The following is an 18,432-nucleotide window of genomic DNA, read 5'->3' as shown; positions in this document are numbered from 1 at the left end:
GTATGCCACGTGGCATTTTGTAATTTTTATGATACAGAGCCAACAATGAGTATCTTACCGCTACCATGCAATACATTACCCTATATCACTACAATATGTAAAGGCATAACCGAATATATTGTCAAATCTATCAGGAAGCATGTCACCTTAAATAGTATAATAGTATAATAGTATTGATGATTTTCATTGACTCGTATAAAGTTTTATTACATAAGCATCAGTGGTTTAATTTAATAACTGCAGTATTAAGTATACACAGCTCGGCTAAAACCGTGTCTTAACAATGAGATAACTTTCAGAGCCTTACATTTTCTCGAGAACACACTAGCGACGACGTTCCATGCTTGTATGGTATTATTATATCTTATTACATCTAGCGGTTATGATAGGAACCAAAACTGAGAAAATCAATTTCGAATATCATTAAGTCTCAGCTTTTATTAATTACATTACAATTTTAAACTTAATCAATTATTTATTTTCATATCTTATTTAAATTAGCGAGCGTGCGTAGAAAAGAGAAATTGAAACGTCGTCGCTAGTATATTCATTAACATCACATTATAGGAATGAATTCAATGTGAAATCTATTTTAAAATGAAATGTATATTTACCATAATATAACATATACTTATTTACGCAGGCAAGATACCGATGTATATTACACACAATCGTGCATTCTTATGTTATGCAGTCTGTGTAAAGATGCCGAATGGTTCGATTACAATAAATAATAGTTTATATAGTTTATTCGATTTGATATAATATCCATTATTCACAACGATCATAGTAAAATGAAGTCTGTTTAAACTAGAGTAAACGTAAACATAAAATAATTGGAAGAAGTAAATTAAACAAATTAACAATAAAAGATAGCACATCATTATTGCCTTGTTACTTAAACTAAAACAGCTAATTCTTAAAATATAAACAAAACCTAGTGAAAATAAAACAATACGTGTAGTTATTGGTCATTACATTTTTATATGGGCGTACATCGCCAGCACAAACGATAAAAGATCGTATGTACTACGAAATAAGACTAAAATCCTTTGATAAATATATCAAACCTACAACTAATATAATTAATGACTACAAAATAAAATATTTTACTCAAACAAAATAATAATTTAAAAGATTACGTATTCGTTTAAAAACTAATATATATTTTCGTTTATAAAATAACTAACGTTTTACATGATATTTTTCCATATCCTACAATATTTTAGAATATAATTTGACAAAATACATAAAAGCTTTTGATGCGTTGCATGTTAACTAGTGCACTCGATCGACTTCCTTGTATAGAGAAATGTAATCAAATTGACTCTAAGCTTATAAATATTAAACTAAACTAATTTTTATTACACTAAAGATAATATCATACATTTGTTATAGATATTAAATATGTACTTTTATGATATTTTTAATAATTTGGTGTTGCCGTACTTTAGGAACTGATTTATGTCATCTGGAATTTTATATGCATTTATAATAATCGTCACATAATATCGAGTTATCAACGCTGTATAGTAGTATATTTGCAAATACATGAATACCTATCTAACGTAATATTCGATGACACATTAGTCCATGAAATTTTGCCTTACTTCACGATTTGCCTAAAATTATTTGATCCAAACGATTTAATGATAATTGCCTTAAAATCAAGTGCACTTAATAAATCTCACTACAGGTATGACGTCGTTTCGTTACAATGTCTATACCGCTTAAGTCTAGCAAAATTGTGACCTAAGTGGTCTATTCGTATCGAATAGCTACACACACTAAAAGGTAAACGTATACGCTTGTAGGCGTTTAATATTTTACCGATATGATATCTGAGCACACTTTTAAAAATTACAATGACTAATAATTTTCTCGACTGTACTTCACTCATTTATTCGCAATTCTTTTTATACCAAACCGCCTCCATTGTTAATAATTTTTTTATTGATAAATCAATGTTACATTGGACGATCATTGAATTACAACAGTGCTTAATATTTATCTTAAGGACACCTACAATCTTCATACAATAATTCCATCACTGTTACAACAGATCGATTGATAATAAGGCATAATATAGCCGTAATAATTCATTACTTTGCATTAAAGAATACCAAAAATGAAATCAATTACTTAAAATAATGAATGGTGAGTAAATCGTTAGCTATATTGTCAATTCTGTACGGATAAGAGCAATTCTATATCCTATAAAAGCTAAAATGTATATGTTTGGCATTATGCATTTGCATTCATACATTTCACAGCAGGAACTGTCATATAATTATAACACAATTGATTTATCTGGACGGAGATCACATTTTCTCATAAACGTTCCCCTTCCAATACGCATCAAAATATGTTTTAACAAGCATACTATAATGCAGTTGTTCGTGTCCCTACTTGCAATGTGTTTGTATAGCATTATTAAAATTTAAGCTTATTCACGATATGCAATAACAATTCAGATCTTTGTGCTTTGCAAGCGTATTGACGCACAAAATCCATGATCAAAAGTCGTGTATAATCGTGCAAAAATACCACACTTTTATAATATAACGCCAGGATTGTCCGTTTGAATACGATTTTCAATATTTTATTTTATTCGAACAGTACTAAAATATGTACAATAAACACACCGATGTAGCGCCTAACCGAGTTTCAATCGTGACATTATAATATCTCAGTCCACATTGTAAGATGTCGATATCTATCTAAACTACAATAAGACAACTATAATGGAAGCATACAATTCAATTCCGTGAGTGCTAAAATTATTGATAGTCGACTAAGCCTTAATTTAACAATGTGAAAGTGTAAGAGGTAAAAATTGTTTGTTTTTAAAATCTCACTAATTTATCGTATCTACACTTTATTGATCAAGCAATTTTAACCTCTAATGCATGGTCCATCTTTTACGTTTTGATATTCAACACCTACGGCGTTTCACACAACCAGGACTTTTGTTTTTTAAAACAATTTGTTCGATAAATTCTAAGTACCTATGTTTGAAAAAACAACTTTATCCTACCGTTCTATAAACAATTGTTTGCCGCATGTCTAAATAATCAAACTACCCCCCTTGTGTATGTTCGAAGTCGATTGCATTGTTCTTTTTGCATTAATGTGTGCAAATATGTAAAACTGTTTAAAAGCAAAGTCGCGAATTTATTATTGTGGGTAAAGGCACTAATACTTTTAACACGTTTCAGTTATTAAATATCAATGGATCTTCTATAAATTTAATTTGTTCAAAGAGTGCATATTGTTTTAAGTTTGATGATCGCTAGCAGAACCAACGCTTGTTCATTTTACATTATAAAAATTTATACAAGACCCACACAGTCATAGTATACCACAGCAACAATCCTTAGTTAAGATATAGTATAATGTAGTCAATAGGTACAAACAATTATTAGTGTTGAACCTAACATATATAAGTGTCCTAATGCATTCATTTACATTCTTAAAAATTGCTTAGAATATTCCCTTATTCCCTATGATTTGAAGTATCGTCGATTTATATTACAAACTAAATATAAGAACTATTATAAATCCTTGAACAATAACATGATAAATAGGTAAAAGAGAATCACTGTTACATTCAAACTTTCTTGAAGAAAATAATTGTTAAGAAAATCACATTTTCAATAGTACAATACGTTACAATTATATCTAAATAAAATATATCACTGTAACAGATAAAGAAATAATTTAAAATGCAGACACACCTTATGGTTGTTCAGACCAACATACCAAATAATTTACACTAAAAATTAACTACAAATACAATAAGAGTCATTTTGCAATGTGTTTATAATAAAAATAAATAATTTAACTACTTTTTTAATGTCGAAATGTTAACACAGAAATCAATTTAATACTGATATGATTAGCCATATTCAGAAATAAATAAATATAGTAAATGCTTTTAATGTGTACCTTTAGTCTCATGAAATAAAGTTGAATTTAAAATTCCTTGATTATTATCCTTATAAATTTGCATGACAGATAAATAATGAAGTTGATCTGTAACAAACAAAATAAATATTATATTAGCCATAAAATTAAAAATATGTGTATGTTAGTCCTTTCATTGGCCAATAGGAGTGAAGCATCAACAAACACATTCCATTTGAGAGAACAATTTGAAAAATTATTTCGGTGTTATATAGAGTATTAATTATCCTATTACAGGCCATTAGCGGGTAAAATCGCGGGGCACAGCTAGTGTTAAAAATTAAAATATATCGTATTTCGACAGTATTATATCGATAATATTTTCGATAATACTTAAACAAATTTAATTTACAAAGAACATGCTACACACTTAGGCTTATCTTTCATAGAGGAATGTTACCTACTATATTATAAATGCGAAAGTTTGTGAGGATGTGTGTGTGTTTGTTACTCTTTCACGCAAATATTACTGAACCGATTACAATAAATCCAAGTTACCCTCTATATGTGTATAGAGGGTAACTTGGATTAACACATCGGATAGGTTTGGAAATCTGGTAAAAGATATAATGAAGTACTAGATGATTGCTAATAATAGGAATTGGGAATACGTTAAACGTATTAATCAAATCAAGTTCCTTATATATTAGTAATAAGTTGAGTAGATTAAAACAGTTCTTATTAGAAATCACTATTTTGACACAAAGTATACATAACATGGTAAAGGCTTAATCAAACTAGAGCAGTAACCACTCTTGTTTGAATAGGCCTTTATTCCTAGACCAAAATTATCGTATCCTTTAACCTTTAATTCAATTTACATCGTCACAAATTATTATTAGACTACTTTTATTTGATAACAGGAACATATTTAAGAATACAAAGAAGAGGAAGCTTACCTTATACAAAACGTATTACAATCTTCACATACAATATTGTACTTATTCCTTTCTTAGTTAATATAAGTCACTGAGTGAGGGTGTAATTGTCCAGAGGATAAAAATCCTTGCTGGTCATATGTGTTGCATTCTGGACAAGTTTATATCCCCACAAGTTTAATGCTTCCTTGCAAGCCATCTGAAATGAAAATCACAATTAAAATAATTACAAATTCAGGTCATTCCCTATCTATACTAATATTATAAAGCTGAAGAGTTTGTTTGTTTGAACGCACTAATCTCGGGAACTACTGGTCCGATTTGAAAAATTCTTTCGGTGTTAGATAGCCCATTTATCGAGGAAGGTTATAGGCTATATTTCATCACGCTACGGGCAACAGGAGTGGAGCCACGGGGGTGAAACCGCGCGGAGCAGCTAGTAATCAAATACACAGATCACCATATTTTATGACGATTTCTTTTTGATTTGATATAGAAGATAGACGTAATTAATCATAATAGTCATTATTAAAGATATACATACAATTATAGAATCGTTGTGGAAAATTTCTTACTCAATGATTCATATAAATTACAAACGATTGACGATCTTAGAAATGCAATCCTTTCGTATATGCATGATTTAAGGTGATGAATTAATTTTTCTAACATTTACGGCCCTTTTTAAACCTTCGTAATTTTTATATTATTAAAGTTGTCGTGATGAAAATTCTTGACAAGAAAGTTCAATAGTAACACAATACGTCTACCGTTTTAGAAACATGATTCCATGATATTTTCTCGATAGAAAAAAAATACAAAGTTCTCATTGTTATTTTTTTTTAATCTCTGGCATCTTCAAAATAACAAACGTAAAGTTACGACTTTTTGGATATTAACTATAAAATATACAACCTATACGTCTACCGTGTTAGAATTTTGAAATATGCGATGGTTTTGAAATAAACAAGAAATACTTGAAATTAGCGCCTGACCAGCCAATATAGCGAGAGCCGCCCTGTACCTTCCTACCCCGATCGCTGCACGAGTCATTCCCGCTACGGCCGTCACACGGGGAACTTGTGTCGCTTGCGCAATCGTAAAAAAGGGTGACAACACGATAAGACAAATGGGGACAATAAAGAAAATAACAAGAAGAAACATAAAGGTTTGAGGAAAAAGAATGCTTACAATTGGAACAAATTAATGAAGTAAGTTGGTTTTATTTTAAATTTGATGATAATTGTATTATAGACGATGTTTGATATGTACCCCTGTTTTAAGTACATAACGAATGTGTAAGATTTTTTCATTTATAGCATAAATAATCTTTTCAGAAATCCGGAATCCAGAAGGAAAATAAACCCACTGATTGTTCACAATGTGAACCCACTCCTTCGTAAGTACCTTTATTCAGTCAAAAATGTATGTTATCAACGCTCTACTGGTTTTATCGCATGATTCCATTTTTAGCAAAAAGCAACAAAGTGCAAAGAAATAAAAAATCATGGTGAACTTAGTGGAAGTATGGTGGACGTAATATGGAATTATGGAACAGGAGCTCGTTGGAGTAGTATTATATTTTAAAAAAATACGAAAAAATTTCAAGAATTTCTTAGTAGGTGGTAGATAAGTATGTTGTATAAAGAATTTGATGTTGATATTTATTTCATTTATACTTACTACACCTGTGCGGGAAATTGCTTAGTACTAAAACCGGTTTATATTCATATTTACATAGTAATGTGAGTTTTCATTTCGAAAAATTTTGTGTAAGTATATTAAATTGAGTTCCTGGGTGATCTGGAAACACAATTGGACCCGGAGGATGGCGCTGCAGTCACTCCTCCTAATCACATGAACCGATTTGGATGAATATTTGTGTGCACATTTCATTGTTGTGGGATGATTGGTTGATTCGTTTTCACATTAGCTAATATTATGTATTTTTGTTGTTAGAAAGTAAACTTAATTTAATGTTTATAATACATTATTAATTATTATTGGTATAAATAAGCCAGTGTTCGTCTCACATTGCTGTACCTGCCTACCTATCCTACCAGGGCCTAACTTTGTTCTGGCTATTTTATTTTGATTATTTGTAATGAATAATTACAATTATAATAGAGTGCAAAAAATAAATACATGCGTCAATATATTTTGTGTTTTTTTAAACAATTTTTTCATTTAAAAAAATATCATTCCGACCGCGGCTTTGCCCGCGTGGAATTAGGTTATATCGTGAATCCTGTTTTATCCCACAGAAGTGTTCAGTTCGGATAAAAAGTATCCTATGTGTAAATCCAGGCAATTAGCTATATTTTATCAAAATTGGTAATGTAGTCTCGACGTGATTAAGTAACAACTAACAAAAAAATAAACAAATTAACATCCAAAGTTTCGCATCAGTTTTACTGTATTAGCGATATCTTCCACTCTTGACTTTGACTGAGAAGAATTAGGGTTTATAACTTCTTTCAGAAATAGTACCTTTCATTTCTGGGCATGATGTAATATCTACGTCAGCATCAAATTCTATCTAAATCAATTCAGTAGTCCGCGTAATTAGGTACCATTTCATTTTTTCAGAGTAACAATATATTTTGTTATTTTAAAGATTATTTATAACCTGTATTATTTTGTAATAAAGTAAACATTACGAAATAATAATAATTAATAATTATTAATAATGTCTAAGTAGTTGTTAAAAAGAAGATAATTTTGTGTTTATAAGCAAGAAAATAAAACCAATAAATTAAATATATGTATAACAATATTATAACTGTATGACGACTCCATACAAGTTTGTCCCGAGTCGGCCAGCGGCAGCGCGGCGAGTATGCAAGAATGACTTCGCGCACACCCGCGTTCGCGATAGCGAGCTATTAGACTCCGCCCGCCAAGCAGTGGATTTTTTTTTGTGTATCGTCTTAATATTTTATTGATCTATACTAATATTATGAACAGGAAACATTTGTATTTTTGTATGTTTGTATTGAAAAGGCTTAAAAAATACTACGTTTAAATTATAGAGAACTAGCAATGCCCTGCGGTTTTACCCGCATTGTAAAAAGTATTTTGCTGGTATTGAAACAGTCTATAATAAAACATCATTTAATGGGATAAGGATTAATATATGTGTATGGATAACATGGTTTGATTACTGTCGGCACTTCTATTTATTTTGAAAACGTAAAAAAGTTGATGTAGTAACATAACTACTGAAGATGGACATATGGTATCGCGGACTTTCTTGTAGATATTGATCCATTCTATAATACCGTAGAACATTTTTTTGTTCTATCTTTAATAGATTCCGCAGCGCACGCGATGACAGCATTTTTATTAAGGATTTTTTTACACCTTGGGTTACATTATTGCATTTTTGGTAAGGATCTCTAATTTTTTTGAAAATGCAATATAGCCTATGTTGCTCAGTGAAGATGCAGCTTTCTAATGGTGAAAGAATTTTTGAAATCGGTCCAGTAGTTTATGCGTGAAAACCATACATACATACATACATACATACTTACATAATTACAAACTTTTCCTCTTTATAATATTAGTATAGATATCGTAAATCGTAAAGTACAGATAATTAATGACGTAGGTATATATTAGGGTTCCTATGTTTACTACGCAATCCTATTGATAGTGATATGCGTACAATGCACAAGCAATTGACATAAAAGTACTTGACATTAATTGTATAGATGTAAACTAAATCAGGGAATTTGTATGATAAGTATTTGATTGTTGTCATAGATAAATGTTAAATTAACATAAGTGATAAGAGATAAGAAGCACAATAAATACATGTTTATGATAATTAATAATAATAGAATCTTATCTTTTCTTGTTTGTAAATAGCTTGTCTAGATATGGAGATGAAACATTTCACCGAAAATATGACGTATATTAAAAAACCCCTTAGGTATACATTTTTGTACCTACATAATTTTACCTTAGAGATATTTTATTATGCACCAGGAAATTACTACACGTTACACTTGCTAAGAATTCTTTGAATGTATAGGCATAATATATATGAATAATTATAAGGTGGCAGTGAATAAGAAGTAGGTACATTATCCCCTTGCGTGGTATGCAGCAAATACATTGACATCTGTTGTATTGATAAAGTTTATTTGTGAAATTTATACTAGTACCAGACTTAAAAAAAATGACATAAAGATACTTATGACGATCAAAAGGTCGGATGAATGCATTAGAATCGAATGCCAAAAAACGCTCTTAAAACCAACCTGTATTTCTTCTACATAATTGTAATCTAGCACATTCCTCCATTTGAAAGGCACTTCGCGGGAGACCCTGAATGTGGAACTGACGCCGGACACTTCGACATTCGTGTGAGAGACGAGGAACTCCTCGACAGACGTCGTTGGGTTGATTCCTAGGAACTTTAGAAGCCGGGGCGTTGTGTTGTTCGGATCTAATGCTAATTCTTCGTAACGCTGCACTCTGAAAAACAATGCATATAAAACATATCACTACATAGTATGAAGCAAAGTCGCTTTCCGCTGTCTGTGTGTTTGTTTGCTCCGATCTTTAAAATTTCGCAACAGATTTTGATGTTTACTTTAATATATGTAATATGATTCAAGGGAACGTTTTTAGCATATAATTGACTAGGTTTTAGACAAAGTGGGTGGAAAGCTAGTACCTATCTAATTAAATAAAACCGTTAGCATTCCCATCTCCCCGATACAGTGTGATGTGCGTGCCTCTTGGCTTTGCCAAAGATCTGGCAGGTACAAATAGACTGTTAAATACATAAACAATCGTGATACGAATAGCATTGGCTGAAACTTCTAGCGGAACATTTACCGCTCCATTATAATCCGGAATAAATTGAGATTTTAGCTTCAACAAAAAATGAACTTCAAACTAATAATATAAGCTAAGGTAATACCTAAAAATGCTTCTAGATCAACATTAGCACAGGATTGTTAGGGTTATCTTGTATATACAGCATAAGCATATTTTTTGTCAACTGTGAACTAAAATAAGCTGTACAAAAAAAATTCGACGCAAAACAAGTTATAATTCCTTTAACAGTAAACATGGCGCGATATTTAATAATTAATACATCTAGCAAGCCATCGCTGTAATTGTAGCATTCGTGGCAAGGCCAAATGCACAATGGTTATAAATACACTCTTGTGCATTAAATGTTTGCACTACTTTCTCGGTTGATACTTGGTAGGTATATCTGTGCATTGCACTTCTGCACACTGAGGCGGCCGAGAAATTCACCATTCAATGTGAACTGGCAAAAAGCCAAATTCAATACCTCTTATATTCAGAAACTTTAATCATGAATAGAGATTTCTTTAGGGCTTTGGTAAAACACTTTTGGTCTGACAAAATTAAAACTGTATCTTGGTGAATATAAGATAAACGAGGGTATGCCATATTTTTTGCATAACTCCCTTTGAGAACAACAACGTAATGAAAACTATAATTGAAATGCAAATATTAAATTCCCTATTTAACAGTGCAAAGAGAGATTAAGTAGGTATGTCCCTAAACTTAATTTTTATTTAATACCTTGAAAATTTAACTATGTACTTAAATAACTATGTACTAACTAAATATTATATTAGAATAATAGTTTACGTAAAATTAGTATTCCCATAAACCTCGCGTAATTTTAATGCATGAGCACCCAAGTATAAAATAAAATGGTAAAAATATGGTACACAGGTACAAAAAGTAGGTATCATAATTCATTAAGGATGTTTGATTCAAGACAAGAGACATATCAAGTGTTCCTTGTTTTCCTTGTGCATATATTAATTGTAATAAAAAAGATATACAAATATCACAGATATAAAAAACAAGCAGATAAACAGAAGTAGTAGTACAATCTATCAAGATTTCCCTTTTCTCCCTCAATTTATATAAATTAGAAGCCTAATAAAAAGTTACCGCATCTATATAATTTCAAATTTGTTTCTTATTTAACCTTGTAACAAATAAAAGCTAGGTATATCTGATGTTTAACAACACATGCAAGTTCATGATGATGTATACAAATTTTTATTAAGAAGGTTAAATGACTTTTGTCAGTTTAACCAAAGGTTAAGCTAGTCTTTATAGCATGCAGTGGTTATGGCCCTGGCCCAAAAACATCTTTAGTAAATAGTTTTACCCATCTTATAGATATTACAATACACAGGAAAAATCTCAATGTAAGAGAAATTAAAAAATATTCTATTATTATTTCAATGATTTCAAAGACAATCAATGGTATTAAATTTTGTATTTTTAGAAAAAGACCTTTTTAAAAGTGATCAAAGCACTGAGCTTTTTAACTTATATTAAAACAGTGCATAGCAATTAAAACACAGGAAATGTAATATGTATATTGATTATTGGATAAAAGCCAAAGTAACATTAAAAATATTTTTCCCATCTATTTTTTCTACCTGAGAAATGTGATAACTATATTAAAATCATGTTAGGCCTATTAAAACTAATAAATGAGTTCATCTGCTTCTTGATGTATTAATCAATAATATAAACAAAATATTACATCATTATAAGTTTTCACATGACAGAATTTTGTAAAATTAAAATTAAAATTATAAATAACAATAAAATAACAATAATCTTTATCTTATTCAGACCACATTTTGTATTACTTAATATAAAAAAAAGAATAAGATCCACATAAAATTATAAAATAGGATAGTATTGTGCCCAACAACTAAAAGTTTAAAATAAAGTGCTTACATGAGTCGATCAGGGTAGGTCTGCAGCAGTCGGCCAGCAGCAACATAATCGCTGATCATATCAGCACACAGTAGTTCTGGCTTCCAACAGTCTGGTGAAGGCTGGCAGAAGTTGCGATGTTGTCTCGACTGCATTACTCCACGAGGATCTCGTATCAATAATACCACTTTTATATTAAGCCTAAAACATATACATTTGATAAATAAACTGATGTTTCAATAAAAAAATGTTTTCTTTCATGTATTGCAATGTTTTCAAGTATGATATAAATTTCAAAGCAGATATGAGATATCTGTCACATGACTTTCCATTCTGTTGGAATATAAATTATTGAATAAATTTGAATTCCATTGTTATTACAGAGTATCTCAGATTTATATAATAATGCAGACAAAAATATAACATGAATATTTAGGTCCAAACCCCAATTTTAAGTTTAAGGTTGATATAATTGATGGTGCTCAGTTGATATGAGTTTACATTCAAATAATTAATTTCAAAGTAGGACACTGGTCAGTCAACCTTAGTTTTAGATACATTAAACACAGAAATACTTACTCTTTATTCTCCAATAACTGTTTAATAAGACGTAATCTGACTCGTACCACTTTCATACTTTGAAAGGGAAAGAGTCTACAAAACTTTGATGTGAAGTCTGCATCAAAACACAGCTCTTTCTTATATTTACAATGGTCCCACAATCTTGTATTGTGACTGAATTGATGTAGATGCCCTTTCCCATATTCAAAATAGTCTTCCATTCCCTCATAATCACATTTTAGCATTTTTGTTATCATTTTTAATGCTCTTTCAGCATGTGGGGCACCTCGTATTTGAATTATTTCATAATTTAGGAGAGGTTCATAGTGATAGTAATTTCCAGGTACTGAATTAAGGACTTCACCAAGAAAAGTGGTACCTGATCTCCAAGTAGATATTATAATGCTTCTAATTGGTTGCCCACCTGATTCTATAATCAAGTCTTCTAACTTTTCCACACCAGAACCAGTGAAATTATAGTTTTGTAACTCAAGTTTAATTTTTAATCGTGTTTTCTCCAATATATTGTCGATATTCGGTAAACCATCATATGGATTAGTAGGAATTTGTTGCGGTATATTTATTTCAATAATTCGACGACTTTCAGGGGACGGACGATAGTAAGTATTATCTGTATATCGACTTCCAGCAAGAATTAACAGTACGCTGAGACCGAACGCTATACATATTGAATAAAAGTTAACTCGACGCAACATTACTATTTAAAAATAGTATAAACCAATTCCTATTACACTCCAAATAGAATAATTAGTTTTATCGATCACTACAAACTCACAGTTGTAATCATTTTTTTAAAGTTTTTTTGTACATTTTAATCATGATTCTCGTCTTTGCGTTTCCGTAGAAACACCGCATTGCACCTCTAACGCCATTTGAGAGTTAGAGCGACTGACAACAAATGACACAATTTTTTAAATTAATGACAAATGGCAGCTGACAGAGTTAGTCAATATTGCCAGTTTCAACTTTTTTTCTATAATTATTTTAAATGCAGGCACTAGACACACATATTTTCACCATATTTTAGGCACAACAAGTTACACGTCTGCAGCTTTGCACTGTCGGCGATTTGTGATTTGGATTTTGTACTGTAATTAACGGTAGGTAACTGGCAAGCACTTGTTGTTAACGCGTTTATATGTTGCAACTTGCAGTTGGATTGTATAATCCGCCGTATTACAAACGGTCGGCATTTTGTAATATGCCAGAAATTCGTAATCAGAAATTTTTGGTTTGGATAAGGGGGTGGGTCAGGTTAGGTTCGTGTTTTTTAAAACTCCACAGAAATAGGAGCCCCACGTAGTGGGGCTCTGTCGGCTCGCGACCGTCTTTTTGTAGAATTTTGGAAGAAGACGAATTTTCGGCATATATTAAAATGCCGACCGTTTGTAATACGGCGGATTATACAATCCGACTGCGACATATATATGAAAACGTACCTAAATAATGTGTTTGATATTCTTTTAAATTTTTTATGTTTATTCATTGATATTCCTTGAATAGGTATTTGTTTCTATGTACTTATGTAGGTACTTAATAATTTTAATATATTAATTATATCACAATAAAAATAATGTTGGGCACCAAGAACAGTCTAATATTGAAACGTCCCCACCGTAAATAAAAATCTTTCAGAATTACAGGCGAAATAATTTCATTTTGTTTAAGATGAAAGAATTAAGATTGAAAACAACATTATGAATTTATACAGGGTGGAAAGTTTGAATGCAAACAGGAACAGGAGGAAAAGTACTTAAAATACTAGAGACAGAAAATTGTAGGTCTACTGAAAGGAGACATTTCTCTATTTATCAAAAGAAATAGAATCTTGTAGATCAAGAGCCCACGACGGCCAGTCTTTCCTTATTTTAGTATAAGTAATAAAGTTATTACTTATCTTTTACGGGGACTTATGTTAATGGAATTCCACGTATCTCGATGAGTTTTTAGTTATTGTGTCATCGAGATACGTGAAATTCCATCAACATAAGTCCGCGTAAAAGATAAGTAATAACTTTATTACTTATATATTATTATACTACTTATTATTTTTTTAATAATTATAGTTAACTAATGTTTTTAGTGGGTTATTTCATATTTGTTACACTTTTAGGTAGTTATGTGAATTTGATGATATGATAGTTATTTTTAAATGTGTCTGGCAAGATGTAAGAACCATGAAAACTGTCCGGCTCCTTAGGTCATCTTTTTATAGGTCCCCAAGTAACATATATAAAATTTAGCTTTTAAACTATAATGAAAGTTAGGTACTATTTTATACACCTTTACTACCTGTTTCCTGCCAAAGTAACCACAACCCAAACTTGATAGTCGCTGGTCGTTCTTATCTGTATAGGAGACATATACAGAGAAACTTTCAACTTTCCTAAAATAAGGAAAGTCTGGCCGTCGTGGGCTCTTAACCTATTACATATTTTAAAGATTTTTGGAAACTAACTCGCCATGCCCGAAGCTTAAAAAAAAGCTTGCTGTTCCAAGAAGTATCTAAACAGGTTTATGATGAGCTATTACAGTATCACCTCATTATACCTTTTTCATTATAATGATGCTGACTGACATCATAATAAGACTGAGAGTGCCTACCAGTACCTGAACCCCAATTTTCAGTTCCTGAAATTCAGTAAGTTTTTCGAATTTATCTTAATAAAAAGTTTTTGGTAGTCAGATAAGTAGGTCAGATAAAAATACAGGTTTCGAAATAAGTATATCTTTAATTCATAATTTTTTTTCGTTAATATCAAACAAAATCGTGTTTCAATGGAATTTGTGTTACCTATTTTATGCTCCAAATATCACAACAGTTTTATTACACTTTATATCCAACAATATGCATCTTGCCTATTGTTTCTCCCAAGAAAAACCATAAACCGACTTCAGTAGAGACTAAGAATAGTAGCCAAGCTTGCTTTACAGTTAGATGCTTATAAGATCCAGTTTTAAAGAAATCTTGTAGGAGTTTGAGGTCGTCTTTCATTTGCTATAAAAAAAATTCAACGTAAATTAAGCAAAAAAAAAAATTACCAATGTAAATAATAAATATGATTCAAATGCATTACGAGCTCCTATGTAATCGTTTTCTTCAAGAAAAGGGGTAGAATAATTATTTTTAACATAATTTCTTATTCATTTTTGTTTTATCAGTATACACTAAGAGCTAGCGCGCACGAGCAACTTTGTCTCCGCAACTATTTTGTCTCTCCCATCAATTTGTATGGGGAGTTGCGTCGCTACGTGCGCGCACTTTCATACTAGCCCATAGGTGGGAGAGACAAAATAGTTGCGAAGACAAAATAGTTGCGGAGACAAAGTTGCTCGTGCGCGCACCTTCTTAACTATGTACAGTTGAACATAAAATTTTATAGGACAAGCAAACAGTGCATTTTCCCAGCTTAGCTTTATGCATCTCACACCAGAATGAAAGTGAACTAACCCCTGAAATCGTAAGAACTAAGAAGCTCTTTATTTATACTTTTTAGTCGAAAGTCACAAGGTTCATGCCATAAGACAAAAAAAAACGTGCAGATGTAGGTACTTATTTGTGACTCCAATATATTTTCATTGCAATATTTTAAATTAATATCAACCTACCGCAATTTCATCACTTTTAGGCGGTGACATTTCCAAAGTATAATATCCCTTCGCAATTCTCATTTTGCGTGCTAGTTCTGATTTTGATATGCGATTAGATAAATCATTTATGTTTTTAAGAATGTCTTCCTTTCTTCTGCCAAAGTATGGTATATGTAGTTCCGGTATGCTATCAATTACAGTAAAATGTGTCCGTATACCTAACGTAAAAATGCAAAAGAAAAATATGATCAAAGTAAGAAACTATTTTAGGATTATAGCACTTATCATAGGGCAAGTGACCCGGTTGTGGCCACCGACCCCTTTGTGGCCATTTAGAACTTCAAATCGTTATAACTAAGGCAAAGACAAATATATTACTATAAGGTTTACGGGAATAAAAATATCTATTATTAGCAGCACTGATAGCGTTGACAGCTCTGATGTGTCAAACTTCACTTCAATCCAACAAGTCGTTAGTTTTTGAAGAGCGTCAATTGTTCTAAGTCTTAGCAAAACGGGTAAGGCGAGCGGGTGAGTAATCAATAATTATTTTTTAAATCCTTCTTATTTTTTTAATGTTTAAATATTAATTCTTCATAAAGAATACACTGTCTAATAACACACTAATGTTATTTTAACGCTATTTGTTTATTAAGTGAGGTTATGAGAGGTGGCCACTAATGGTGCCAAAATGAATGAATTTTCCCATCTTTGGCCACACGACTGGCCAAAAGTGGTGCACGTAGAACCCCCCTTTTGGCCATTTAGTTTTTATCGTGATTTTTCAACTTAATTAATAAGCTATTTTGATATAAGTAATCTATTCATTTTCAGAGTTACAATAATTATAATGCCTCCATCGAAACCAAATACTAAAAAAATAGGTGTCGTGAAAAGAAAATAAAGAATGGGATGCCCGTTGCCACTGTTAGTAGAGATTTTAATGTACCTCGAACGACATTGCGTCACAAAATTTCTGGAAAAGCACCTGAAACTTCTGAACATGTAGGGACCCAGTCAGTTCTTGGAAGACAAATAGAAAACGAACTTGTCATATGGATCAAAGATTGCGCTCGCGCTGGATTTCCTATTAAGTAACAAGGAAGGTTTACTGGATTCTGTTAAGAAAATTGTTGTGAAGGGCAAAATTGCTACTTACACCTTTTATAAATGATAGACCTTCAAGATCCTGGTTCTATGGATTTATGGCGAGACATCCTGATTTGAGCCAAAAACATGCCGAGTATATTAAAAAAGCTCGTGCCATAATAACTGAAGAGAAAATTCGGAACTGGTTCAAAGAAATTTCTTCATTGCTCGGTGATGAAAATTTAAAGATTATAGAAAACCCTGCGAGAGTTTGGAACTGTGATGAAACAGCTTTTTTCTAGCTCCAAAAGGATCTCTTGTGTTAGCTAAAAAGGGACAACATGTTTACGATACATCAAAAAACAGCGATAAAGAATATTATGTTAGCTATTTTCTCTAAATAAATATTGTTGGTCGTAAAATATGCGATTTTCGAATAAATTTTTCATTACTTTGAATTATCTGCTTTTTATTTTTGATGAATTTGATGATGGCCAGAACTGGCACATGACATGGCCAGAAATAGGGTAAATCTGGCCAGAAATGGCACAAACTCCCATTTATTTTTCTTTCCTACAGGATTATTTTTCCATTGAATCCTTATGAAAAAAAATATATCTTTAGGCTAGATTTATATATATTTAATCACTTTTTACAAGAAATATGTCCGTCATAACAAAAACTGTAAAATGATATAGCCTCAAAGTCTACAAAATTCTTAAAATGGCCAAAACCGGGTCACCTGCCCTATTTATCATTCAACTTGATTAATTATTTATACATGCAATTAAATTTAAATTTCTATTTCAACCCTTTTTCAAAAGCTTAGTTCAAAAGCTTCATCCCACTCCTACAAAACGCACTTTCGTATATTTATATGTTTATAATTATTTATAAATAGTAGGTAGGTAAATAATGAATATTAAAAATTTTCATTCCAATATAGATAATAATATAATAGCTATGGAATAAAATAAGAAAAAATTCTCACAGAAAAACGTAGAAACGATGTTCAGTTAATTAATTAGTGGTAAAAAGAAGCATACTTACGTAATAAATTTATAGCTAATTTTAACACATTCGTTCCAGCAACCATTATCAATCCTAGTTTAAGTATTTCTTTTTGTTGAAATTATTTATTATTAATTAAAATCAAGTTAAAATCTTTGTGTTTCCTGTTACAATCAGCAAATAACCTAAAATATATCTATAATGCTTCTATAATGTGTCAAAATTGTCACACATAATGTTTTGTCCAAGTTTTGTCTCTTTTCCAAGGTTTTATTAAAAACATAAAAGAAAGCTATCCTCTGTATATTAATGGTAGATAACTGAATGAGACAAATCTTTGTTTATATTTTAAAGGGGGTGAGTTTGTATATTTTAACCATGGGCCCGATTTGAAAAATTATGCATGGAACGGAATGCTAAAGGACATGCTATATTATTATACCTAGGGCTTCGGAGCAATGCTGGTAGAGCCGCGGGGCAAAGCTAGTACATTATAAGTACATGTACTTATGTACCTTATTCTATTCATATGATTGTATATTATAGATGAATAATCCCAAAGGTGCACAATAATTTT

The 18,432-nt window shown here is 31.1% G+C and overlaps 2 protein-coding genes and 1 long non-coding RNA gene across 3 annotated transcripts; 1 reads left to right on the top strand and 2 right to left on the bottom strand.

The window, feature by feature from the left end:
• Positions 1 to 178: 178 nt before the first annotated feature.
• On the bottom strand, positions 179 to 13,222 carry LOC149909609 (carbohydrate sulfotransferase 3-like). Its single transcript, XM_090119653.1, has 5 exons — positions 12,162 to 13,222; positions 11,604 to 11,783; positions 9,110 to 9,326; positions 4,866 to 5,043; positions 179 to 4,035 (listed from the first exon to the last, which is right to left on the bottom strand). Exons 1-4 carry the CDS (start codon positions 12,857 to 12,859, stop codon positions 4,933 to 4,935), a joined length of 1,206 nt encoding a protein of 401 aa, XP_089975779.1. The 5' UTR covers positions 12,860 to 13,222; the 3' UTR covers positions 179 to 4,035; positions 4,866 to 4,932.
• Positions 5,960 to 7,000, top strand: LOC149909610 (uncharacterized). Its single transcript, XR_016458347.1, has 3 exons — positions 5,960 to 6,055; positions 6,182 to 6,243; positions 6,318 to 7,000. It is a non-coding gene; the product is annotated as an uncharacterized LOC149909610 (long non-coding RNA).
• Positions 13,223 to 14,991: 1,769 nt separating the features above from the next.
• LOC149909608 (ATP synthase F(0) complex subunit g, mitochondrial-like) lies at positions 14,992 to 17,940 on the bottom strand. Its single transcript, XM_090119491.1, has 3 exons — positions 17,895 to 17,940; positions 15,774 to 15,973; positions 14,992 to 15,162 (listed from the first exon to the last, which is right to left on the bottom strand). Exons 1-3 carry the CDS (start codon positions 17,938 to 17,940, stop codon positions 14,992 to 14,994), a joined length of 417 nt encoding a protein of 138 aa, XP_089975617.1.
• Between the last annotated feature and the right edge of the window lie 492 nt (positions 17,941 to 18,432).

This window comes from Colias eurytheme, chromosome 3 (genome assembly GCF_061535395.1).
Source record: "Colias eurytheme isolate Ceu_HAF_F1 chromosome 3, ilColEury1 Martin Lab GWU primary, whole genome shotgun sequence".
NCBI classification, from domain to species: Eukaryota; Metazoa; Arthropoda; class Insecta; order Lepidoptera; family Pieridae; genus Colias; species Colias eurytheme.
The sequence above is the reverse complement of the archived record's forward strand: the minus strand, read 5'-3'. Positions and strand labels throughout refer to the sequence as shown.